Source organism: Oncorhynchus keta, chromosome 34 (genome assembly GCF_023373465.1).
Source record: "Oncorhynchus keta strain PuntledgeMale-10-30-2019 chromosome 34, Oket_V2, whole genome shotgun sequence".
NCBI lineage: Eukaryota > Metazoa > Chordata > Actinopteri > Salmoniformes > Salmonidae > Oncorhynchus > Oncorhynchus keta.
The window spans coordinates 31,534,819-31,560,836 of NC_068454.1; the positions used below are offsets into that span (position 1 = coordinate 31,534,819).

At 43.4% G+C, this 26,018-nt stretch overlaps 2 protein-coding genes across 2 annotated transcripts; one reads left to right on the forward strand and one right to left on the reverse strand.

Moving 5' to 3' along the window:
• Nucleotides 1-1,560: 1,560 nt before the first annotated feature.
• Nucleotides 1,561-14,999, forward strand: LOC118366932 (coenzyme Q-binding protein COQ10 homolog B, mitochondrial-like). The gene is made up of 5 exons (XM_035749792.2): nt 1,561-1,729; nt 11,588-11,737; nt 12,463-12,655; nt 12,941-13,042; nt 13,272-14,999. Exons 1-5 carry the CDS (start codon nt 1,632-1,634, stop codon nt 13,437-13,439), a joined length of 711 nt encoding a protein of 236 aa, XP_035605685.1. The 5' UTR covers nt 1,561-1,631; the 3' UTR covers nt 13,440-14,999.
• A 3,242-nt stretch (nt 15,000-18,241) lies between these two features.
• LOC118366930 (60 kDa heat shock protein, mitochondrial) lies at nt 18,242-25,942 on the reverse strand. Its single transcript, XM_035749785.2, has 10 exons — nt 25,777-25,942; nt 24,021-24,196; nt 23,409-23,744; nt 23,036-23,225; nt 22,669-22,837; nt 21,266-21,365; nt 20,560-20,805; nt 19,891-20,065; nt 19,551-19,729; nt 18,242-19,024 (listed from the first exon to the last, which is right to left on the reverse strand). Exons 2-10 carry the CDS (start codon nt 24,192-24,194, stop codon nt 18,872-18,874), a joined length of 1,722 nt encoding a protein of 573 aa, XP_035605678.1. The 5' UTR covers nt 24,195-24,196; nt 25,777-25,942; the 3' UTR covers nt 18,242-18,871.
• Between the last annotated feature and the right edge of the window lie 76 nt (nt 25,943-26,018).

Sequence of the window (26,018 nt, forward strand, 5' to 3'; positions counted from 1 at the left end):
AGGAGGTGGGGTTCATCAAGGAATGGTGTGGGTTCTCGCAGAAACCTAACTGCTCAACTGAAACATTTGGATTTGAATTTGAAAGGACAGCAGGTGCAGGCACTTAACTGAAAAAAAGATCTCCTCAATTTAAGGTAAGGTTTGTCCCTTGTATGATCTAAATTTATATTGTTTTGTGATGATATCATCTATCTTTTCATATTTGTGAAAATCTTTATAAAACAGAAAATGGACACAAATAGGTAAAAATATGTAGGCTATAAGAATACGTTGAAAGCTAGCTGTATTGGGTGCAGATGACTGTGGATGCAGATGACTTCAGATCACATGTACCACAGGATCATTCCTCCCGTATTTCTCCTGTCTTATCTGGTGTCCTGTGTGAATTTAAGTATGCTCTCTCTAATTCTCTCTCTCTCTTTCTCTCAGGGGTCCTGAGCCGAAGGACCATGCCTCAGGACTACCTGGCCTGATGACTCCTTGCTGTCCCCAGTCCACCTGGTCGTGCTGCTGCTCCAGTTTCAACTGTTGTGTCTGCGGCTATAGAGCCCTGACCTGTTCACCGGACATGCTACCTTGTTCCAGACCTGCTGTTTGCAGTAGAAATACTCTGAATGATCGGCTGTGAAAAGCCAACAGACATTTACTCCTGAAGGTGCTGACCTGTTGCGCCCTCTACAACCACTGTGATTATTATTATCTGACCCTGCAGGTTATCTTTGAACATTTGAACATCTTGGCCTCTTCCGGCACAGCCAGAAGAGGACTGGCCACCCCTCATAGCCTGGTTCCTCTCTAGGTTTCTTCCTAGGTTCTGTTTTTTCTAGGGAGTTTTTCCTATCCACCGTGCTTCTACACCTGCATTGCTTGCTGTTTGGGGTTTTAGGCTGGGTTTCTGTACAGAACTTTGTGACATCGGCTGATGTAAGAAGGGCTTTATAAATACATTTGATTGATCACTTAAATAACCGAACTGACCTCAAAAACACTAATCACTCAGCACTAATAACTAAACACATGCCAGGCTGGGAGTTGCACTGGGTCAAGGGCACATTAGTAGGTGGCACCTGAGATATTGATGACAACTACCCTGGCATACTTTGGGTAGCTAAAGTTGCTGTGTCCCATTCAGTTGTAAAGTAATCATTTGCCATAGCCTGTGTCTGCATATCACTACTCAGTCATGGTATAGAATTTTAAGAACCATGGGAAAGAAATGGCAGCTGGGTTGATAATATATCAGGCATATACAGTATATTGACAGGTTTGACACTCACACAAACTCGGACTACTGACAAGAGCCCTGCTTACATTGTGTCCTTTAAACAAATTTAGCTCATAACCTTTCAAAGCCAAGGATGCACTGTAGGTCGACCAAGTATATGCAACTCAATCCCACATCTCGTGACATTTCTGCGCACGCACCCCCATCATTACGCAAAAACATACGTCAACAGTTTTAGTGTGTGACGGATATCTCATTTGACCAATGAAAATTCTTACTAATTCACTATTGTCCAATCATAGTGCCCGTTTACAGAAGGCGCGTCCCCGAGAGAGGCTGGCAATTCTGGTGACGTAGCTTTCATGCCTTGCAGCTGAGAAGCAGAGAAGAGATCGTCGCAGTGATTATGGCGAGAGGGAGCCGGGGACTGAGGAAAGCGGTAGAATGTATAAAACAATTGCCGGTTGCAGCCAGCCGAGAAACACCTACAAGGAATGGATTGAGGTAACTGTTGTTCAAGTTTAATGTACAATTGTAAAACATGAACGTTTAAGCTTGCATTAGCATAGCTACACTTAGCTAGTAGTTTTTCTCGATGCGTTCTAACTACTATAACTTGTTTGATTTTTCTCAGTTGCTTTGTCAATCCGGTCAATCTACCGGTAAAACCTTTTCCTGTCTAGTTAGGTTAGTAGTCTGCTAAAGTTAGCTGTTAACTACCTAAGTTATCAGACTGTCGCTAAAAGTACATGTTTAGTTGGCTAACTGTTTTGTCAGCTAGGTAGGCCTGTTGGATTGCTTAACAAGCAACAGCTAGCTCGGCTAGCTAACTAAAATGGTAATGACTCAATCATGTCTTTTCCCCACCTGAATGTGACCGACAGGTGTTCGTTCTTGAAGGCAGTGGAGGTTTACTACAGTTTGTACAAGTTGTAATGACTGTTATGGAATGTTGGCTTTTGAAAGGGTAGTTGGCTACTGTAGTGTGTTACTACCTCAGTTGTATCAGTCAATGGCTGTCTGGCTGAAATAGTTAACATGCCAAAGACATGTCAAGGCATTCATCCAGTTAGCAAACTGTAACTAAGTGACTGAAGTTATTAGAGAAGTCTGGACAACTTTTTCCATGTCTCCAACTACCTGTGTTAAGCAATCAGTCTTTGCACATTTGTCTGGGTCTTAAAGGGTCACAGGGTTTCTTTGCTTGCTTGGCTCTCACTAACGTTAGCTGACTAAACTCAGATCTGGGGTGAAGGAAGTTTCTAATGAACTCCAACTGAGTTGAGCAGAGACCAGGCGTTGTGGAATTCAGCTCCAACTACATCGATTCGTCCAAGGTCAATACTTGAAAGTTATTAAACTTCTCGTACCTATGTTTGTCCTCTGCAGTTTGCAGAAATCTGTATTTAAACAAACCATTAAAAATAATGTATATCAAATACACCCCCCCACAATGTTTTGAGTGTAGTTACTCTATAATTCAATTGGGCGCCTAGCAAGATGCTTGTCTGGCTTGCACTGTTATTGTACCATAGGGCAGGCTACAATATACAGTGTAGGCTACATGTGATAGCAGAGTTTGTAAAACATGCCCCGTGATTGATACAAATCATCATGATATCATTCTGCCAGGTAGGCCTACTTTGCAGTCAAGCTTTAATTGGGATTTTTTGTGGGGAAGCTTTTAGAAATTCATTCGATTGGCGCGTGATGACCAAGGGTGAAAGTCAGTGGTGTTTTCATGGATGCTGAGAAATTTACCAAGGAAAAAATGCTATTCGTATATTTTGTCTCTGTTTCATATGTTCAGCCACTTGCGGGAAATGTATCTCACTTGAGAAAGCGTTTGCACAAATGAAACGGCGCCCCTCTCTCTCAGTATGTGTAGGGTATGATGCTGTCTGGTCAAAAAGAGTGACATTGTTGATGCCCGTAGCATTGAATGCCAAGGAAGCCAGCGAGCATCTGGCCTCCCTTAATAAACATGAAAGAGAAATCTGCACACTGCTCTTGCTAGTATCACTGTTATTTAAGCTTTGAATCGGCTACTCCAGCCATAAATTCATACATTGTGCACCTGGCCTGAGAGGATGGAAGTTCAACATGTATCTAGATGTAGTATGCTAATGTTAACTAGCTGGATTGGCGCATGTTGCCCATGAAAGGAAGTTAGGCTAGCAAGCAAGCATTTTAGCCAGGTAGCCAAGAACAACAATCTAAAAGTGTTTACTGTATGAACGTCAGACTGTTTAGGCAACATGAAAGAGGATGGCATCAGCATTTCTCTACAAGTAGGGTGGGTCAATGTGTTTCTTCTACATTCGCGTGCACACAATCACTACCATGGACAGGAACATAATATTTGGCTTGCATTGATTGGACTAAATCGTTTTTGCTATCTTTTAGTTGTCACTGTATTAGACTAAGCATAGGTGATTTAGATGTTGAAATGGTGCTGTAATAGTGGAGGCAGCTCCTGTTTTCTTTGCTACTTGCGGTAACTCTGGTTCTAAATCAATAGTTTAGTAGTCCGAAATGTCGGAAACATTACCTTGCTTGACTATGCTGTAGATCATGTGACTGTTTGTTACATCACTGGACTGATGTTGCTCTTTTTTTAATGAAACAAACGTGTGGTAAAATAAGTCAATTGTCTTAGGCCTATAGATCTCTATTTATCACTGCATTCGGAAAGTATTCAGACCCCTTGACTTTTCCCACATTTACAGCTTTATTCTAAAATGTAAAAAATAAAATAACATTTACTCATCAATGTATGCACACTACCCCATAATGACAGCCAATCCACTTATCCTACCTAATTTGCACATGCTGTATATAGATTTTTCTACTGTATTATTGATTGTATGTTTGTTTATTCCATGTGTAACTCTGTGTTGTATGTGTCGAACTGCTTTGCTTGGCCAGGTCGCAGTTGCAAATGAGAACTTGTTCTCAACTAGTTTACCTGGTTAAATAAGTTAAGAGCAAAAATAAGGTTTTTATCAATTTAACTAAAACGATCACATTTATGTAAGTATTCAGACCCTTTGCTTAGTACTTTGTTGAAGCACCATTAATCTTTCCCCTGATCCTGACTAGTCTCCCGGTCCTTGCCGCTGGAAAACATCCCCCACTGCATGATGATGCTGCCACCACCATGCTTCACCGTAGAGATGGCGCCAGGTTTCCTCCAGATGTGACACATGGCATTCAGGCCAAATAGTTCAATCTTGGTTTCATCAGACCAGAGAATCTTGTTTCTCATGGTTAGAGTCCTTTAGGTGGCTTTAGGGAAACTCCAAGCGGGCTGTCATGTCCTTTTTACTGGGGTGCTTCCATCTGGCCACTCTACCATAAAGGCCTGATTGGTGGAGTGCTGCAAAGATGGTAGTCCTTCTGGAAGGTTCTCCCATCTCCACAGGGGAGCTCTGGAGTGCTGTCGGTGACCATCAGGTTCTTGGTCACTTCTTTGACCAAGGCCCTTCTCCCCCGATTTGCTCCATTTGGCTGGGCGGTCAGCTCTAGGAAGTGTCTTGGTGGTTCCAAACTTCTTCCATTTAAGAATGATGTAGGCCACCATATTTTTTGGGGGACCTACAATTCTGCAGACTTTTTTTGTACCCTTCCTCAGATCTGTGCCTCGACACAATCCTGTCTCGTAGCTCTACGGACAATTCCTTCGACCTCATGGCTTGGCTTTTGCTCTGACATGCACTGTCAACTGTGGGACCTTTATGTAGACGGGTGGGTCCCATTCCAAATCATATCCAATCAATTGAATTTACCACAGATGGACTCCATTCAAGTTGTAGAAACATGTCAAGGATGATCAATGGAAACAGGATACACCTGAGCTCAATTTCGAGTCTCATATCAAAGGGTCTGAATACGTATGTAAATAAGCTATTTTTTTAAACAATACATTTGCAAAAATGTCTAAATCTGTTTTTGCTTTGTCATGGGATATTGTGTGTAGATTGAGGAAACATTTTAATTGCACCACTTTTAGAATAAGGCTGTAATGTAACAATTTGGAAGAAGTGAAGGGGTCTGAATACTTTCTGAATGCGTTGTAGCTTAACTATATGGTGGTATTCAATCTGAGGTTTGTCAATAAATGCAAACGGTTATTTAGCTAGGTAGCTAACTAGCCAACATTATGTAGGTACTGTTAGCTTGCTTGTACAAAGTCCGGCAGCTAGTCTCTAGCTAGTTAACACCAGTCTGCTGAAAGCCTAGCTAGCTAACAAACAGACCAAGGAAGCTTGGCCAGAAAATGTGGTTGTTTTGATTAGCGAGGTAGCTTGCTAGCTAACAAAATGTTATGAGAGCTAACGTTGGTTAGATAGCAAACCAACAAGCAAGGAAAGCTAGCTAGCTATATTTTTCCAAGTAAGGTTTTTCACAAGGCTGAAGTCGTGTAAACTGCTGATCTAGATACTTGCATGTAATCTGAGCACAAACAAATATGCACAAATAAACTAGTGAATGTCCTTGGCTGCTTTGACAGCTAGCTAAAAGTTAATTGGTTAAGTAATCTAAACTAACATTAGTCTTATGTTGGCTAACGTGTATTGCCAGTTAATACACCACAATAGCTCATACTTTCTTTCCCAAAGTTTGGTTATAAACTTTAACTGCCACGCTACTTGCATTAATTTGCATTGCACAGACCAAGCTACAGTAAAATTAGGGAGCCAGATTTGAGACAGGACGAAACTGCACTTAGTTACGCTACTTTTCCTCAAAGAACAACCAAGACCACACAAACCATAGCTGAGGGGGGGGTGTTTTGTTAAGAAGAGTAAGCTAGTTATGAACCACACAGGAAATGATTGAACCACAAATGCACATGTATACAGAACCGCAGTTGTGCATGCTGGCCAGCATCAATTTACCACTCGACTGACAGCATTGCTGTTTCAAACGTGTAGAATGAATTTCAGCTCCGCCATAAGCTGTCTTGTCATCCTTAACCAAATTTGTGCTGCCTGATTAACTGTGTCAAGTTACTTTTTTGTCTTCACGGAAAATCTTAAATCGCTATGCACAAGTAAAATGTCGTCGGGCTGCACGAGGGTGAAACATCAATCACTGCATGCACAACATGCTGTATTGCAGTCTGGTCGCATAGGTTTAGTCTAACATAGTCAATTTAAATCTGTGATATTAAAACGTGTTTGGTATGATTACATAAGACCGACGGTTACTTAAGGCAAAATAAGAGGGTGGTTGGTTGGGGTGGAAGGGTGGGTGTATAATACATGTCTAGCAATCTGAAGGTTGAGTGTTCTAATCTCATCATGGACTACTTTCACATGTTTAGCGAATTACCAACTTTGCAACTATGTGCTACTTTGCAACACTTAGCATGTTAGCTAACCTGAACCCTAACCTCTACCCTTTAGCATAACTCTTAATTTAACACTAACCTTAACTGTAAACCCTAGCCTAGTTAACTTTAGCAACAACAACAAAATAGAATACCTAACATATCATACATATTGGAAATGTATAACCTATTGCTATGGACATCCACAAATGTAATGCATATGCATATCCATACCATAGAATAATACGAAATGCAATGATCGGGTTGCAGGCCCCGAGCAAGCAGCGTGCAGTCGAAAAAGGAAATGCTGGTTAACTACTTGATTTAAATGGGTCTGTTTTCAGTTGTTTTAGACTTATATTTTCAGTAAGCAAGACATTAAATAGTCAATCTTTTTAAGAATAGGATTCGTAGTGTAATGGTTAGAGTTCCCGCCTGTGGATCAGAATATTGCTGTTTTACCAATTTGACGTAAAGTCCCCTGTTTCAATCTGTGGATACCATACTCCCATTCTCCTTTTTGGCTTTTTAATCCACTTGTGCTGACCAATAGTGCCAACTAACAACTCTGCCATATGTTGGATATTTTTCTACTCTGCTGTGCACACCAGCTAGCCATAATAGTGGAATTTGGAAGCACCTCGTAAGTATATGAATTTGGTTGTTTTGTTCAGGTTTGAATCCTAAACAACCTGCCAACACATAGTTTGAAGTACAATACCAAACATAGCTACTGTAGTAGGTCATAGCTGTGTTTTGGAAAACCTTGGTAGAGCATGGGTGGAATAGGCATTGTGGTGCTCATGAATTTCAATTTTTTTGGCTTCAGACAAATGCTTATTCTCACTTAAAACAGTTTTTGTTTTTAATAGGTTCATATAATCGAGTTAGGGTAAACTCCTACTTGGCTATGCACTTAACCTATGATGGAAATTCTACATTTAATCCCACCCACATGTGAAAATGTATATCCAAAAATGATACACATGTTATTTTCTTAAAACACAAATGAATTCACAAACGAATAAAGAAGCCGTTTTCATGTTCCCGATAGCTCCATTTTAACTCGGAAAACAAACGATCAAAACGTACACAGACTGAAATCTTACCACAAATCTTGACATTATATTGTCTGTGACAGGCTAATTATCTTGACTGCTGTGACATGAACACACACGTTCTGTTAATTCTCCAGATCAACATTAATTGCTGGTGTGCAGTATCACACCAGCTCTTTATCACTTGACTGTCATTTTTTTAACATTTAAAAAAAAGAAAGTAAGCCTTTTTAACTAGGCAAGTCAGTTAAGAACAAATTCTTATTTTCAGTGACGGCCTAGGAATGGTGGGTTAACTTCCTGTTCAGGGGCGGAATGACAGATTTGTACCTTGTCAGCTCGGGGATTTGAAATTGCAACCTTTCGGTTACTAGTCCAACACTTTAACCACTAGGCTACCCTGCCACCCCAAAAAAATAATTTCCTGAATTAGCTGTTGCGTGATAATTTTCCAACATAACCAATCAGCTAAACACCAAATGCGCATCAATTATTATGCATAATTATTGAAGAACCCTGGTAATGACAGTGTCAATCTTTTTTTTTTTTTGTGGGGGCGGGGGGTTGAATCCTCTTGATAAGGTTACTCTGTTAGAAGCATTCAAATTAGCAATCCATGCATTACTTTGGATGCATGTGCCCATAAATTATTTTCACACCGTAACATGAGATATTCTGAGCGCTCCATACAAAGTGTCCAATATCCAGGCATGTTACAGGATCAAGTTCAATATACACTGCTCAAAAAGGGAACACTAAAATAACACATCCTAGATCTGAATAAATGAAATATTCTTATTAAATACTTTTTTCTTTACATAGTTGAATGTGCTGACAACAATCACACACAAATTATCAATGGAAATCAAATTTATCAACCCATGGAGGTCTGGATTTGGAGTCACACTCAAAATTAAAGTGGAAAACCACACTACAGGCTGATCCAACTTTGATGTAATGTCCTTAAAACAAGTCAAAATGAGGCTCAGTAGTGTGTGTGTGGCCTCCACATGCCTGTATGACCTCCCTACAACAGCTGGGCATGCTCCTGATGAGGTGGCGGATGGTCTCCTGAGGGATCTCCTCCCAGACCTGGACTAAAGCATCCGCCAACTCCTGGACAGTCTGTGGTGCAACGTGGCGTTGGTGGATGGAGCGAGACATGATGTCCCAGATGTGCTCAATTGGATTCAGGTCTGGGGCAGGCCAGTCCATAGCATCAATGCCTTCCTCTTGCAGGAACTGCTGACACACTCCAGCCACATGAGGTCTAGCATTGTCTTGCAGTAGGAGGAACCCAGGGCCAACCGCACCAGCATATGGTCTCACAAGGGGTCTGAGGATCTCATCTCTGTACCTAATGGCAGTCAGGCTACCTCTGGCGAGCACATGGAGGGCTGTGCGGCCCCCCCCCAAAGAAATGCCACCCCACACCATGACTGACCCACCGCCAAACCGGTCATGCTGGATGATGTTGCAGGCAGCAGAACGTTCTCCACGGCGTCTCCAGACTGTCACGTCTGTCACATGTGCTCAGTGTGAACCTCCTTTTATCTGTGAAGAGCACAGGGCGCCAGTGGTGAATTTGCCAATCTTGGTGTTCTCTGGCAAATGCCAAACGTCCTGCACGGTGTTGGTCTGTAAGCACAACCCCCACCTGTGGACGTCGGGCCCTCATATCACCCTCATGGAGTCTGTTTCTGACCATTTGAGCAGACACATGCACATTTGTGGCCTGCTGGAGGTAATTTTCCAGGGCTCTTGCAGTACTCCTCCTTGCACAAAGGCGGAGGTAGCGGTCCTGCTGCTGGGTTATTGCCCTCCTATCGCCTCCTCCACGTCTCCCGATGTACTGGCCTGTCTCCTGGTAGCGCCTCCTTGCTCTGGACACTACGCTGACAGACACCGCATGTGCCATCCTGGATGAGCTGCACTACCTGAGCCACTTGTGTGGGTTGTAGACTCCGTCTCATGCTACCACTAGAGTGAAAACACCTCCAGCATTCAAAAGTGACCAAAACATCAGCCAGGAAGCATAGGAACTGAGAAGTGGTCTGTGGTCACCACCTGTAGAACCACTCCTTTATTGGGGGTGTCTTGCTAATTGCCTATAATTTCCACCTGTTGTCTATTCCATTTGCACAACAGCATGTGAAATTTATTGTCAATTAGTGTTGCTTCCTAAGTAGATTTCACAGAAGTGTGATTGACTTGGAGTTGCAATGTGTTTAAGTGTTTCCTTTATTTTTTTGAGCAGTGTATTTCATTTTCTTAGTATGTTATATAATGTGAAACAGCAGTGTCAGAAATGTAGTTTTGTCACAATTAAAAAATTTTTCTACTTTAATACCCCTTTTTCTCCCCAATTTTGTGATATCCAATTGGTAGTTAGTCTTTTCCCATTGCTGCAACTCCCGTACGGGCTCGGGAGAGGCGAAGGTCGAGAGCCATGCATCCTCCGAAACAACCCAGCCAAGCTGCACTGCTTTTTGACACACTACTCGCTTAATCCGGAAGCCAGCCGCACCAATGTGTCGGAGGAAACACCGTACAACTGGCAACCAAAGTCAGCTTGCATGCGCCCGGACTGCCACAAGGAGTTGCTAGAGCGCGATGGGAGAAGGACGTCCCAGACGACGCTGGGCCAATTGTGCACTGGCTCATGGCTCATGATCAAACACGGGTATGTAGTGACATCTCTAGCAATGCCTTAGACCGCTGTGCCACTCTGGAGGCCTGTCACATGATTTTTTTTCCATGAGAAAGGGTTTAAACAACATTAGGTTTTTGATTCAACTCGTGAATTATACTGAATGTATCAATGTTCCCCAGTGATCTCTTAATGTATCATGTGGGAAAAAAAGGCAAATTATGATTGACTTTGTAACAGCTCCAAACTGAAAATGCTCACTGGTACCCTAGTTTATAGAAAGATCCATGTGTATTGGTGTCTCTGGAATTAAACTACTGTTTGAATAGTCCTAATTGTGCATTAGGTTCCCTGTTGCACACCAGCTCTGACAGAGATTCCCTCGGTCAAAGATTTTCCAACCACATTAGTATGGAGTGAGCAAGCAGGCTGTGTGTGTCATTGGTGCAGTTGCAGGTGTGCTCACCAACCATAATTTGTTATTCTCACTCACTGACCCAGAACTGAGAATGTGACAGACCTGGAGTACCTGGTCTGTCTTTCTGTTTCAAGTCCCTTTCATTAGGCTAGTCACATAGCATGCTTTCTAATGTCAGCAATGTTGTATTGGAAAAGTCCAAGGGCAAAGAATAGGGACTTGATGTTGTCATGAACAGAGTTTTCTAATTAAACAATGTGATGAAGCGCAAGACATGCTGCCAATTTCACTTGTCATAGCTACCCCATTGGAATGCCAGTTGTTGGAACTGCATGTGTTGGCTGCAGCTTCCCAGGCCAGAAGATTGTGTTCTAGTTTAACAGTGCAGAATTCCTCATGCATTGCCACGCAATGTAGTGGTTGACTTTGCATTAGTGTGTACTCAATATATATATGATTACCGTTCCATGTCAGTTGATCTGAAACCCTGGAAGGTAGTTTGTTTTTGGAGAAGCATAGAGCTCACTCTGATTTACTGTTTGGTGTATACGTCAGCAGTGTCAACATGAGCTTGGAGACCTTGAGGTTCTAATGAACCATTGGCCACTTACATTATTGACGACTTGCGTCATACATCTTGGCATTGATTCAGCTTTGATCTAACCTTTGAAAGAGCACCCTGCAGGCTCCGACACCCAGCAGCAGTAAAGGGAGCAGCGTAAAGTAGGGATTCCTGTACATGCGCAGAAGGTTCGGTCCTTCAGCTATCGGGAAGGGCGTCCAGAGAATTTGGCCACTAACTGGCAATGTACAAATGGATGTGACGATTTGTGTGTGTGGCAAATAATAGGCCCTTGTGTTTTGCTCTGACTCACACTTCTCGCTCCTTGTTTTGGAACAGATATCTCTCCTCATGTAGGATCCTAATGACGAGGATGCCTCCCCTTCTGGGGACCAGGCCCAGAGTCATCGTGGCCCCCACCCGCTCCTTCTTCAACCTGGCTGACGCCTTCAACAAGAGGAAGGAGTACTCTGAGAGACGCATCATGGGGTCAGTCACGGTGCCTCATTTGAAATCTGTCCGGCCTGGGTTCAAATACTATTTTGAAGTCTTTCAAATCATTTGAGCATCTGCTCTAGCCTGACTGGAGTGCCAGGTGCTCATGGTTTGCACTTTTCTATTTGTTCCATTGCAACAGGCACGTTTTTAATGAAGCACAAAGTATTTTAAATGATTTCAAATAGTATTTGAATCCTCCTAGAAATGTATAAATACTCTGGTTTCTCTATGTACGTCTGACCTGCTCCTGCCAATGACGCTGTTGTGTATCCAGTGAAGGTCATAATCACTAGGAAATTGTAACTTATTAATAGCGACACTGTGTCCCGGACTTGTTGCCAGGCTGTTATGTAAATGCAGGGACAGCAGTGGTTGCAATGGTCTGACTTGCTGAGTTAGTCACCGGGCCAGTTAAGAAATGGGCACAGAGACTATTGGGCTATATGGGACTCTTTCAACCTCTCCTTCTCCTTGACAATTGGTCTGTTGACTGGTCACAGCTTGAGGAATAATCAGCAGGGACCTTGTGTGTTAATAAGTATTTCCAGTCACTTACTGAGACGGGTATTCAAATTCCAGTTTTAATCAGAGTTGAATCTCAAACGTCCTTGAGGAGGAACCTCCGCTCTTCTCTGTGCCTCGAAGGAGATACAGAGGAAATGCTTATAAGATTCACCCATGAAATGAGATGTTGACCCGCGCCGCCTCTCTCTCAGGTACTCTATGTTGGAGATGTATGAAGTGGTAGCTGGGGTGGAGAACTACCTTCACTTCGTTCCCTGGTGTAAGAAGTCTGACGTGGTGTTCCGGCGCTCGGGGTTCTGCAAGGCCAAACTGACCGTTGGCTTCCCCCCCGTAGTGGAGAAATACACCTCGCTGGTCACCACAGTGCGCCCCCACCTGGTCAAGGTAAGGCACTGTAGCAGCCGCTGCTATCTCCCACCACTACTGTATCTGCAGTGAAGGTATCCGGCTAATATAAGATGAGCAGCTGTGATATAGATGGACACTGGGTGTGCTGCAGCTTGTCTTAGTTGTGGTTGTGTATGAAGTGTTTCAACATCTCCGGAACCACATAAATATTATATAGCAGTCCCATGAGATTCTTGGTATGCCTGTAATAAAGACAACCTGGAACTCAGCCACTGTGGTTATATCATCAGCGTCAGTCTGACTGGCTGTTTTGACTCCCAGGCTGCCTGTTCAGACGGTAAGCTCTTCAACCACCTGGAGACTGTGTGGCGCTTCAGCCCTGGCCTCCCTGGCTATCCTCGCACCTGCACCGTTGACTTCTCTGTAAGTACAGCAACACACTGTCAGTGTGTCCGTGTATGCGTCTGTCTGCGAACAAGGTAGCTAGCTTGCCATGTATCTAAGACAGACAGAAAATGTGCCAGTTTGTCTGTGATGAGCTACCTATGCAAGAAAGGCATTTCACTGTACTTGTGTACGTGACATGAATAACTTTAAACAATATCAGTATTATCTCATCACTTTTTCACCTGAACTCTCTCTCTCTCTCCAGATCTCCTTTGAGTTCCGCTCTCTTCTGCACTCCCAGCTGGCCACGGTGTTCTTTGACGAGGTGGTAAAGCAGAACGTGTCTGCGTTTGAGAGGCGGGCCGGGAAACTGTATGGAGCGCAGACCATGATCCCCCAAGAGCTCATGTTTCACGAGGTCCACCACACGTAGCGCGCCCAGATAGGGCTTCTCTTTACACACATACACACGCGCACAGCCATGGCATGAAGAGGGAGGGGGATGAGAGAAGTTATGTGCCTGAATACTGCAGTGCCTTATCATAACATAACCAATGATTTTATTCCCAACGGCCTGCAGCTGGATTCTGTCTTTAACATTATCCCCTCCCTATCCCAAATATTCCCCCTCTGTCCCCTACCCCCCCTCTCAAACATACATCACTCCTCCTCCTATGCCACCATTGTCCCCTCCTGGCGCCCCTTCTACCCAAAGAAACCATCAGCACCTCTGGCCAAGAGTAGGCACACCCCAGAGCTTTGTGCTATCTCCATGGGGTGGGCCTAGGTCAGGACAGGGCTCATAATGCCCCTTTTACGATAACACGCTAAGGCTCAAATAAAAAATAAGTTGATAGTACCTTACACACAGCCTTTTACTATGGTAGGGAGCTCATGGGAAAGGGTGTGGGGGTTCTCATGTCCTGATCAGTCCAAGAGGTTGTGAAGGCCCATCCAAGCGATCTGGATTAGGTTTGTTACAATAACACAACATACAGTAACCTAATGCTAGGTTGTCATGTGGATAAGATGGTGTATCAAAGGATCAGGGTGTACGTTTAGAATTTTTGAAAATGGAAAAGCTGGTTTGTCACTGTCCTTGTGAATGAAGTGTGGGGACAGTGAGCACTTGAAGATGTTTCCTAAAAGAATGTAACACTGCAGAGCAGGGGTGTGTTCATTATGCTGATTCTGTTGCAAAATGTTTTGGAACAAGTGTATGTAGGTAGGCATGGCAGTGTGTAGACATCTGGGGTGTAATCATTAGCCCAAACAGTTGCAAAAAAAGAACGGTTTTGAAGCGGTTGAACAGATTCAGGTTGGTCCCTCCCAGTTTTGTTCAGAGGTGCTGTGTTACAATAATATCGCTGGGGGCATTTCTGTGCCCCCCCCCATATTGCACCTTGCTCTCTAACCCCCATGGGAGCAATGTTTTATAGCAGAGTTTAGTTTTTAGAGTCTGCAATATCGTAATGCATTTGATTTTAAATGCAGCAATATTTAAAAATGGGACCAGACGGGTTGGGCTGGGGACGGGGTCATCCCCTGTGTCCTAGTTGGCACCCTATTCCCTATGTTGTGCACTACTTTTGAACAGAACCCTGTGGGGCCTGGTCAAAAATAGTGCTCTATATAATGGGGAATAGGGTGCAGTTTCTGATGCATGCTATCACAGTGAGGCATCTTACCACCCTAGAACTTTTTCACCCAGTGTCCTTTTGGCCTGGTCCTATTGGCATCTTTTATTGTATATCATTATGCATTGTACTCGTATAAAGATATTTATTAAGATTCATGTGAGAACACATGTACATATTGTTTTAAGACCACAGATGAGAAGAGTGCACATTGAACTTGCTGGCATAACAGAACTGATTTGTTTTGGGGATTGGATTTTATAGTGCAAATGGAGGTGTTTCAATGTGTCAAATGGGTGAAGATGTATCGACTGCATGGTTTATTAACTATTTTTATATTAAAAAAAAAAACTCTAGCCAAGTCTGGGTGTTTTTTTTGTGTGTGTGTTTTGGAGTTCATCGTCTTGGTCCACCGGATTAAATCTGCTGCATTGTGGGTCCATTGTGATTGACTGCTGATTTACAAATACTGTGAAGTTACTAATTATGTAAGGTGATTTGTAGTTGTCAGTCTTGCTTCACCTGCAATGTCAAACAAGCCCATTCTGAGTCAACATCTTTTTTGTTTTGTGAGGTAACAATAGAATTGACATTTTATGGGAGTTATGACTCCTGCTGGACAAATCCTATAACAAAACACTATAGACAGGTGTATTTTGAGTTACTGGACTAACACCAAATGGCCCTTGCCTTGAGCTAAGATACTATTACAATCCTAGTACATGTGTCGATTAGCCTTGCGGTTACAATATTGGGCCAGTGAACGAAAGGTTGCCGGTTCTAGCTGACTAAATAAGGTGACTAAATCGCACAGCCCTCCATGTGCTCGCCAGAGGTAGCCTGACTGCCATTAGGTACCGAGATGAGATCCTCAGACCCCTTGTGAGACCATATGCTGGTGCGGTTGGCCCTGGGTTCCTCCTACTGCAAGACAATGCTAGACCTCATGTGGCTGGAGTGTGTCAGCAGTTCCTGCAAGAGGAAGGCATTGATGCTATGGACTGGCCTGCCCCAGACCTGAATCCAATTGAGCACATCTGGGACATCATGTCTCGCTCCATCCACCAACGCCACGTTGCACCACAGACTGTCCAGGAGTTGGCGGATGCTTTAGTCCAGGTCTGGGAGGAGATCCCTCAGGAGACCACCCGCCGCCACCTCAGGAGCATGCCCAGGCGTTGTAGGGAGGTCATACAGGCACGTGGAGGCCACACACACTACTGAGCCTCATTTTGACTTGTTTTAAGGACATTACATCAGAGTTGGATCAGCCTGTAGTGTGGTTTTCCACTTTAATTTTGAGTGTGACTCCAAATCCAGACCTCCATGGGTTGATAAATTTGATTTCCATTGATCATTTTTGTGTGATTTTGTTGTGAGCACATTCAACTATGTAAAGAAAAAAGTATTTAAGAATATTTCATTCATTCAGATCTAGGATGTTATTTTAGTGTTCCCTTTATTTTTTTGAGCAGTGTATATACACAGAACAATTAATTATACCAACAAGGAGACAGATATTTAACCAGATGTATAGATTTTGGATGACGTTCTAATTTTCTCATGGATGAAACATCTCGGTAGTTTTCTTTTTCCAAAACTACAATCTGTTACGAACAGGGTGGACTGTGTTTTGTCTACTTTACCATTTATCAGCGTTATTAAAAAAAAAAGTGTGGAGTTATTGCACACGTGCACTTCAGAGTAGGTGTTCCCTAATGGAAATATGCAAATACATGCTTGAACGCACCAATAGACTTATCGCTAGCTCATGCTTAGCTCTGCCTACCTTTTTTGTCCTGCCCACTAGGATTTGTTTGCTCCCAAACAATAGGCTGTGGTATACATTGGGTTACTTCTAAAAATCTTTGCTACATACACTACATGGAGTTGGTCCCCCCTTTGTGGCTATAACAGCCTCCACTCTTCCTGGAAGGCTTTCCACTAGATGTTAGAAAATTGCTGTTTGGGCTTCCATTCAGCCACGAGCATTTAGTGAGGTTGGGCGATTAGGCCTGGCTTGTAGTTGGCATCCCAATTAATCCCAAAAGTGTTAGATAAGGTTGAGGTCAGGGCTCTGTGCAGGCCAGTCAAGTTCTTCCACACTGATCTCAACAAACCATTTCTGTACGGGGGATTATCACGCTGAAACAGGAAAGGGGCTTCCCCAAACTGTTGCCTCAAAGTTGGAAGCACAGAATCATCTAGAATGTCATTGTATGCTGTAGTGTTACGATTTCCCTTCACTGGAATGAAGGGGCCTAGCCCGAACCATGACAATTATTCCTCCACCAAACTTGTTGGCACTATGCATTTGGGCAGGTAGCGTTCTGCCATGGAAACTCATTAAGAAGCTCCAGTTGAAGTTATTGTGCTGGTGTTGCTTCCAGAGGCAGCTTGGACCTGAGTGATTGTTGCAACAGAGGCTATTTTTACTTGCTACGTGCTGCAGCACTCTGCGGTTCCGTCAGCCATTGATGCTCCTAGACGTTTCCACTTTACAATATCACTTGCAGTTGACCAGGGCACGATAGCAGGCAGGTCTTTGACAAACTGAGTGGCATCCTATGGTGTCATGTCACAGCTCTTCAGTATGGGCCATTCTACTTCCGGTGTTTGCATGGTTGTGTACACAATTTTATACACCTGTCAGCAATAGGTGTGGCTGAAATAGCTGAATCCACTAATTTGGAGGGGTGCCACATACTTTTGTCAATGTAAAGTAGATTCAGATTCAGCGAAATGACACTGCCACGAGCAGCAACGCAGAAATGGAGATGACCGCGATGCAAGACTGCGCTCCGTCAGAGTATATGCACGAGTTCGCTTCACGCGGTTACAGCGTGGTAGCCACAATACTAAAACGGTGGAGAAGTTGCGCCTTGGACTTCAATGCTCTTAGTGGTTGCGGGAATGTACGCACTACGCGGTTTAATTTAAGGTAGACGTAATGTGCACTGTAGTTCATGAATCTTAAATTTATTTTTTGTTAGAATTCTCCTTCAGTGTATCATTTTTTGAAAGCAGCAGATATTCTGAAGTGGTATGTTTGGTCATTTTTTTTTTTTTAAAGCACAATACACTTGTTCCTTCAGAACATTTGATTTTATTAAATACATTTAAAAAAAAACACAATGTCTACATTGTACAAAACACGTTAAATGATCAGTTGTTTGCAAAGAAAAAACGTACTGGGGGAAATAGTAGAGTAGCAGTTTAACACATGCTTACAGGCGCGCATGGTAGTTTGTGGCTCCTAATGAACACACATCAAATAAAATGTAGGCTAAATGTCATGAGCAGTAAGTACAAATCAGGTCACGAGGACACCAATGGGTTTAACATTAAAACTTGTGGCTTAGACCTTCACTGGCCCAAACTGCTACACCTACCTACCCAATCAACCTCTGCAAACTGCACCCTCCCTTTGCCAGAAAGGCATTTAGCTGATTTTAATGCACATTTAGCCTTCCCCTCCGCTAAATTACTAGTAAACTAGGCACTCTTACCCAATCATAAGGTCATGTTTCTTAGTAAAATGTATCGAATTATTCTTTCAGTATTAAATCAGGTCAGAGATGAAGAAAAAAAACTCATGCTCAGCAATAATTGTTTAATTAACTTAACCTTTTCAGTTATGGTTCCTTCCAACATTGTGGGTGAACCAGGAAAACTGAAATTAACAGTTACAAAAAAAAATACAAAAAAACTGTAAATCAATATCGAGTTACATCTATACTGTGTTCGACCATTTTAGGTCAGCCTTCTCTTTTGAACTTCTGTAGTGCACACAAACAGGCTTCATTACTTCCATTTGATATCAAATGACAATTTACCAAGAACAGCATTGGATTATTCTCACTGGTGAGTATCTTTCATAATTGACAGGGAATATTCTGCACGATATTCAAGACTATTCTGCATGTTGAGGATGGATGATGAGACTGCCATGTTTATGAGGTAAACTGTGTGGGTGGCGGGGGATCATCGGTGCAGACTGGAGTCGGTCAGAGCCTCAGTGGGTAGAGGGACGGAGTAAGGCTGGGGAGGCTGGTCCGTTCTTACCAGAGGGTGGAGGGGAGACAATCAGCAGAAGTAGTAGGGTTCATCCATTTGCAGCACCAATAAACTTATGGCCAGTCTGTTTGGGCAGGTCTGGGGTTGGAGGGATAATTTGCCCCCTAGCCTCATTCTGCCATTAAGTCTAAACAGCACTTTGAGGTGAGCCTTAGAACATGCCACCTCCCATGCCACCCATACCACCCATGCCCCCTGGCATGCCAGCCTCCTTTTCATCCTTGGGCAGTTCTGTGACCACACACTCGGCGGTGGAGAGCAGAGAAGCCACACCTGCAGCGTCCATCAGTGCCGTTCTTACCACCTGTAGGGCGAGACACTCAAGTCATTGTTGTAATGGAGACACAATCAGACAACCTGTGATACCACCATCAGACAACCTGTGATACCACCATCAGACAACCTTTGTCTAGGCTTTGTCAGTCTAACCAAAGATTACATCATAACGGGAGTAGAAAAAAAATAGTAGACGGGTTGTCTACGTGCTTCTACACCTACATTGCTTGCTGTTTGGGGTTTTAGGCTGGGTTTCTGTTCAGCACTTTGAGATATCAGCTGATGTAAGGCTTTTATAAATACATTTTATTATTTAGCAACTATGGGGCAAAACAGAAAGGGTTGGCTTAGATTTGACAACATGTAAACTATATATTTACTCTCCAACTGTTTATTCAAAACAAATACATTTGCACAATGAGCACTTGAATTAAAATAACTTTTGCAAACATTATTGCTGTATATTTCCAATCAGTAGAAAAATGACCCTGTCTTTATATATATTTTTTACGCTGGGTGAACGACAGTGTAGTGCCAAGCTGAAGCATCCATACCTTGGTGGGGTCGATGATGCCCTTCTCTACCATGTTGACGTATTCTCCCTCCATGGCATCGTATCCTATCTCCCCCGCGGCCTGAAGGATCTTCTCCACCACTAGAGAGCCCTCCACACCAGCGTTCTTCGCAATGGTCATGGCTGGCACACGCAGGGCTCGTCTGATGATGTCAAATCCTATGGAGACAGGAAGTGATACACCAAGTTAAGCTACAATACTTATCTGTCCAGAAGTTGGAAAGAAAAATCGAAACATACCCCACGTGTCCAACTTCACAGCCAAAATTAAAAACCTATTGGCATGTTAGGTTAAGATCCAGAGCAGGAACTCTACTTACCAATCTTCTGGTCAGTGTTAATGGGCACGAGGGCATCCAGGGCAGGGATGGAGCGCAGCAGGGCACAGCCACCTCCGGGAACAATGCCCTCCTCCACAGCGGCCCTGGTGGCATTCAGGGCATCGGTCACACGGTCCTTCTTCTCGTTCACCTCCACATCACTCGTTCCTCCTACCTGGAACAGAACAGTCAGCAACACTTTTGCTTTCTCTGCCATGCAAGGCAGATACAGAAGTGACTCATTAACAAATGGAAATCTTGTGTCAGGGCAGGAATCTCCTAATTTTAACATCCTACCTAATACGACAATATTCAGGGACATTAAAAGGACAAAAAGTAATCAAATCCTACTGCTACCCATCTCTCTACACTCTTAAGTCTTTCACTCTGCAATTGCATGTCCCCCTCCAAGTTTTATTTAACTAGGCAAGTCAGTTAAGAACACATTCTTATTTACAATGATGGCCTACACCGGCCAAACCCGGACAGCGCTGGGCCAATTGTGCGCCATCCTATGGGACTCCCAAACATGGCTGGTTGTGATACAGCCTCGATTCAAACTAGGGTGTTTGTAGTGATGCAGTGCCTTAGACCACTGCGCCATTCAGGAACCCAGCTGACCCCTTCTCCTCTGACCCACTCCCCCTTAACCCCTGCCCTGTGACTGACCTTGAGCACAGCCACTCCGTCAGACAGCTTGGCCAGCCTCTCGTTGAGCTTCTCCTTCTCATAGTCGCTAGTGGTGTTCTCCAGCTGCTCAACGATTTCTGCCTGGCGCTTCTCAATGGCCGCAGTGTCTCCCTTCCCCTTCAGCAGCATGGTGTCGTCCTTGGTGACAGACACCTCGCCAACCTTACCAAAGTCATGGGCCTGGATGTCCTCCAGAGCAATGCCCACCGCCTCATCACCAAACACCTAAAGAGAAGGAAGAGGGAAAGGGATGGATGTCAGTAAAGGGCAGGATTTGAAAAGGTATACATTGGCCCTAATTGAACATTTCAAAATGGCACCCATCTTTCAAGAGAGGCATAGAGGGTGCACTTCCATTATTAGAACAGGTCCAAGTTAAAGCCTCAGCCATGGGATAAGCATGACTACGCAAACTATTCATTGATTGGCAAATCATGCCAGTGCAGAAGTGTCAGACCAAGTGTCCCTGCCTGGCATGGTATGTAGTCAGACAAGGATAGTAGGAGACATGTTTCTGTGTGGAACGACAGAACAGCACAAGCCGCACTAACTTATCTTGATTTACAATTTGATTTCTCAAATCAAAATGGACTGATGCAAGTATGGGGTGGTTGGTGTCAGTGTTCTTACAGTAATTATAGATCAATGTGACCATGGGGTGGTTGTATTGTAAAAGTGATCTTACAGTGCCCCCGGTGGCAACGGCCATGTCATGCAGCTGGGCCTTCCTGTTGTCTCCAAAGCCTGGGGCCTTGACTGCCACCACTTGCAGTCCCACCTTCAGCCTAAAGAAAGAGTAGAGGTTAATATAATACAGGCTCTCAAAGTGGGATCCGTTTAGAGTGTGTAATAAAATATTGTAAATCTATACAATTTCTTAACCCTGTGCAACATGGGACTGGGAGGCTTACAGGGATATTGGTATCCAGAATACTCCACCAATTATATAGGTTTCAATACTTCTTGTATTCCCCAAAATGTGTAAACATAAATGCACTGTAATTTAAACTTTAAAACTGCAAAGTTCTCTGCCTCATGGCAAAATTTGTAGTATTGCAGAAAATTAGTTTAAACTGCAAAAATGTATCCAATGCCGAGAGGTGGGCCTTTAAAAATGTTCCTTCCCAGTGCCCGAGATTTGATTTGTTTGGCCATGCACTGCTGAAGTCATAGTAAAACTCCTTGTATCATATTTGTATCTCACTCAAATTGTGTTTGGATTAATAAGACGTTTTGTCCTGGAGACAGAACTGAGCGAGTTCCCCTTAAGCCAGCTGCAAAGTGAAAACTGACTATATTGTAAAAAATCATATAAACAAAATCTAAGGTCAGGCATTATGGTTAGCAGTGTGGATAAGGTTAGGTTTAAAATCATATTTTATGACTCTGGGTGTGCCAGCTTAGTGACCTCTGCAGAGCTCCCTCCAGAACAAGATGAATTACAAAAAACTAACCTGCAAAGAATGCTATCACAAAAGGGATCCCTGACCCCAAAAAGTTTGAGAACCCCTGATAACACACCCAACACACATATTTTTCCCAATTATTGGCCAAAGAGCTGATTGGTCAATAAAACAATTAGTGGCAAAAGATCAGAAATTAGCCGCCTGTGTAAATACAGCCATTGTAGAGGATAATATAACACACCCCCAAACTGACTAACTCCCTACATCTACACACATTCCTCTACCCATAAAGAGAGGGCAGGAATTGTGAAAGGGTCGACAGCTTAATTGAAGTCGACTCTTCAGTCATAAATGAATACCTAGAGCGGAATGATGTTGGTGATATAGATAAGACCTTTATATTATTGTTGCATGCCTGTAAGCTGGTTGTGTCCCTTTGGCCCAAGCAGTCAGTCAGTGTTAATGTGAAGGCGAAAGCAAAAACAGGTCCTTAAGGGTGTTTACTGGTTAAATAAAGGACACCGACTGAGTACAAGGGCCTGTATTCACAAAGCATCTCATTTAGACTTTTTACCTAGAATCAGGTCCCCCGTGATTATAATTATGATCTAAAAGCAAAAACTGATCCCAGATCAGAACTGCTTCTCTGAGACACAGGGTGCTAAATGGACAGGGAACTGACCTGTTGAGGACCAGGGTGCTGAGGGCCTCTCCGTCCACATCCTCGGCCACGATGACCAGAGGTTTGCGGTGCTGGTTGGCCAATTCCAGGGCAGGGACGATGCTCTGGACAGAAGAGATTTTCTTCTCACTCAGCAACACATAGGCATCCTGGAACTCACACTTCTGGCCTGAAGGGCAGAGATGAGGGTTGATGTAAAAGCTCAACAATGAAAAATGGTCAAATGTGGAGCAGGAAGATCATAAGAATCCATTAAATCTGAAGAGCATCAAGATCACCAGTGTGCTGGAGTTTCTCTTAATTTTAAAGCCCCAAAATAGCAGAAGATGGGCTTGGTGGTGGGGTCATGGCAGACAGGGGACCTTACCTTTGGCTGTGTTGATGAAGTAAGGGGAGATGTATCCGCGGTCGAACTTCAGCCCCTCAATGATCTCAAGCTCATCATAAAGGGTTTTGCCATCCTTGACAGTGATGACCCCCTTGCGGCCCACTTTCTTCATGGCGTTAGAGATGATGGTGCCGATCTCTACGTCTCCATTAGCAGATATGGTGGCCACCTAGCAGACAGAACAGAAAGCATTGAAAACGTTAGTCACCATCAAAAGGTTATCTTAATATATAAAGTAGAATATAGATATTACATCTGTGGCAAATCAATCATTTGCATCAATTGAATAGATATGAAATGATAAGAATATTGACTTATTTGAGTAATCAATATTCTGAACACAATTGGTTACCTGGGCAATCTCCTCAGGGGTGGTGACTGGCTTGGACATCCTCTTCAGCTCATTGATGACGGTCTCCACAGCCAGCATGACGCCACGGCGGATCTCCACAGGGTTAGCTCCTTTACTGATGCTGTCAAAGCCCTCCTTGGCGATGGCTCTGGCCAGCACGGTGGCAGTGGTGGTGCCATCTCCCGCTTCCTCGTTCGTGTTGTTGGCCACGTCCTGGACCAGCTTGGCACCAATGTTCTGGTACTTGCACTTCAGGTCGATGGCCTTGGCTACAGTGACGCCGTCCTTGGTCACCTTGGGGCTGCCCCAGCTCTGCTCGATAATGACTGTGCGACCCTGGAGGAAGGGAGGGGGAAAGGATATAGCTCAAAACACTTGTGTTCAGTTGTTCCTGCCAGAAACGGCACCTGGAACAAAACACTGTGGTGCACAGGGTTATTCGGGTGGAAATGAGAGTCAAATGAAAAGTGGAACACTAATGGATTGGTTTTACATAGCAGTTTCGTACATTCCACGAAATCGGAGCAAAATGTAAAATCTAACAGATTTTTATATTTCATTTGGCACCACAATACTGGAACCCATGGTCATAGCAAGTCCCTCCTCTCCTACCTTGGGTCCCATGGTGACAGCGACAGCATCAGCCAGCAGATCCACTCCCTTCAGCATCATGGCCCGAGCATCGGCTCCAAACTTGACGTCCTTGGCGTAAGCCCGGGTGAGGTGGGGGGCCAGGGCCCTGCTGACTGGCCTCATCTGTCTCATCACTGTGGGTAGACGCAACATCTCTGAAGGGGGGAAAGGGAACTGTATTTACTCTGTCATAGTGTACTCAAAAAGCATGCGTTGTGTCAACAGCTGTTGGCTATCAGGACCATCTTAATTTTAATATACACTTAAATGTGTTGGTAATAGCTAAAAGTAGCAAACTACTTGTTTGGCCTGTAACACATGAACCTTCCAGATCATTCCCAAGACACCTTCTCCCCCAGTCCAGATGTCACATATGGACAATGTCTTGAGGTGACAATGGCAAGCTATACAGTGCACCCTAGTGACCGCTCCTGGTACAGAAAGAGTTGTAAGACAAGAATCAATGAATGAAGTGATACAGATGATGCAATACCCCGAAAATCTCAAGGACAAAAAGGACATCCATTTCCATAACACAGAGCAAACACATTTGCATGTTTGTGTTTGATGTCTTGCAGAAAGACCAAGACACAAATGCCAAACTTATTCAGCAGGCCATGGTCTCAAAAGGAGGGAATCTTAAACTGTCACAATAGGCTAACATGTGAATGATTTGGCAGAATTTCATATTCCACAGAACTCAAACCAAGGGCAGAGGACAAGATAGCTATAGAATTAGGAATTATAATTAATTTAGGTAATTTAATATGATCTCTATGTCGTTAGAATTCTGCATAATAATAAAGTAGCAGCCTAATTCCATGTAAGGCATATGAGGGCTATTGCACTTCTCTGATTACAAATTAATGTTGTATCTGATGGGGAGTTTGTTGAGATTTGCTCAATTGTGACAGGAAAAGAGCTGTTCGAGACATTTCTGATTCTCCACACGTGTGTTCAGGTCATGTTGCGTAAGGTCAAATTGCACAGTAATGTTTAATGCCTTCCACAAATTAATGAACTAGCTACTGAATGAATTGAAAATGTAGTAAAGATGGCCAAAGACAAAGGAAAGCATTATTTGTGAACTGAAAATGCAAAGATGTATATGCAGCCTATAGCAGCCCGAGTAGACACTACCCCAGCTCGAGCTTGGACAACACCTGACTGGGTTGATTGCTCACGCCTCTAACTTCGGCTTTACAGAATTCAATATCTGAGAAATGCAGATTGTTAAATGTATCTAGATTTTTTTCACTCAATCTTTTGGGATAAATTGTGACGGCGATCAAATCTCTTGTAGGTACAGCATGTCATGACATGAGTAAATTTGACCAATTGGGCTCTGTCATTATTTAATCAAGATCAGAGGACATGACAATCAACATGAAAACAATTACGCGACTAACTACCTTCGAAGTACCAATTAAAACGTTACTACCAAGACTATTGGGAAAGTATTGGAGAAAGACAGCCAAGTTAAGTTGCCATAATTACCAGTGTCTTGTAATTATGGCAACGTGGATGCAAGTTACATTCCTAATCCTACTTAGGCTAACTAGCTAACGTTAGCACAGATAGCTAGCTACTTATTTGAATGTCGTTGTTGGAGGCATGACAGGCTTGAAAATATGTTCAGCTAACGATACTAAAGCATGACGTTTCAGACAATATGTTGTTTAGATTGATGCGCATCAAGCTCTATAAAATGTTACGAAGACATAATAGTACTTACTTGTTGTTTAATGATGACACGATTTGCTCGTCTGAAGGAGACAGGATGGTATAATGGGGAAAAGAATGGTACAGCGCTTCAGAGACAGGCAACAATGCACATGGCCTTTTGCATCCGGGCAATTTACCGGTCCACCCCTAAATATGCATAAAGTTTTTAAAAAATAGATAAATATTTGCTGAAGTTGAAGGAACCTTTACATCAAAACCATATTATGTCAAATGATTGTGATATTTATACAC

What these genes read in the sequence shown, in the direction of transcription:
- LOC118366932 (XM_035749792.2), top strand. Translation starts at nt 1,632, where the DNA reads ATGGCGAGAGGGAGCCGGGGACTGAGGAAAGCGGTAGAATGTATAAAA. An exon ending in CCTACAAGGAATGGATTGAG is followed by an intron (nt 1,730 to 11,587) that starts GTAACTGTTGTT and finishes GTTTTGGAACAG; the next exon opens with ATATCTCTCCTCATGTAGGA. An exon ending in CCTGCACCGTTGACTTCTCT is followed by an intron (nt 13,043 to 13,271) that starts GTAAGTACAGCA and finishes CTCTCTCTCCAG; the next exon opens with ATCTCCTTTGAGTTCCGCTC.
- LOC118366930 (XM_035749785.2), bottom strand. Translation starts at nt 24,194, where the DNA reads ATGTTGCGTCTACCCACAGTGATGAGACAGATGAGGCCAGTCAGCAGG. An exon ending in CCCCTGAGGAGATTGCCCAG is followed by an intron (nt 23,226 to 23,408) that starts GTAACCAATTGT and finishes TCTGTCTGCTAG; the next exon opens with GTGGCCACCATATCTGCTAA. An exon ending in CTTCATCAACACAGCCAAAG is followed by an intron (nt 22,838 to 23,035) that starts GTAAGGTCCCCT and finishes TCTGCCCTTCAG; the next exon opens with GCCAGAAGTGTGAGTTCCAG.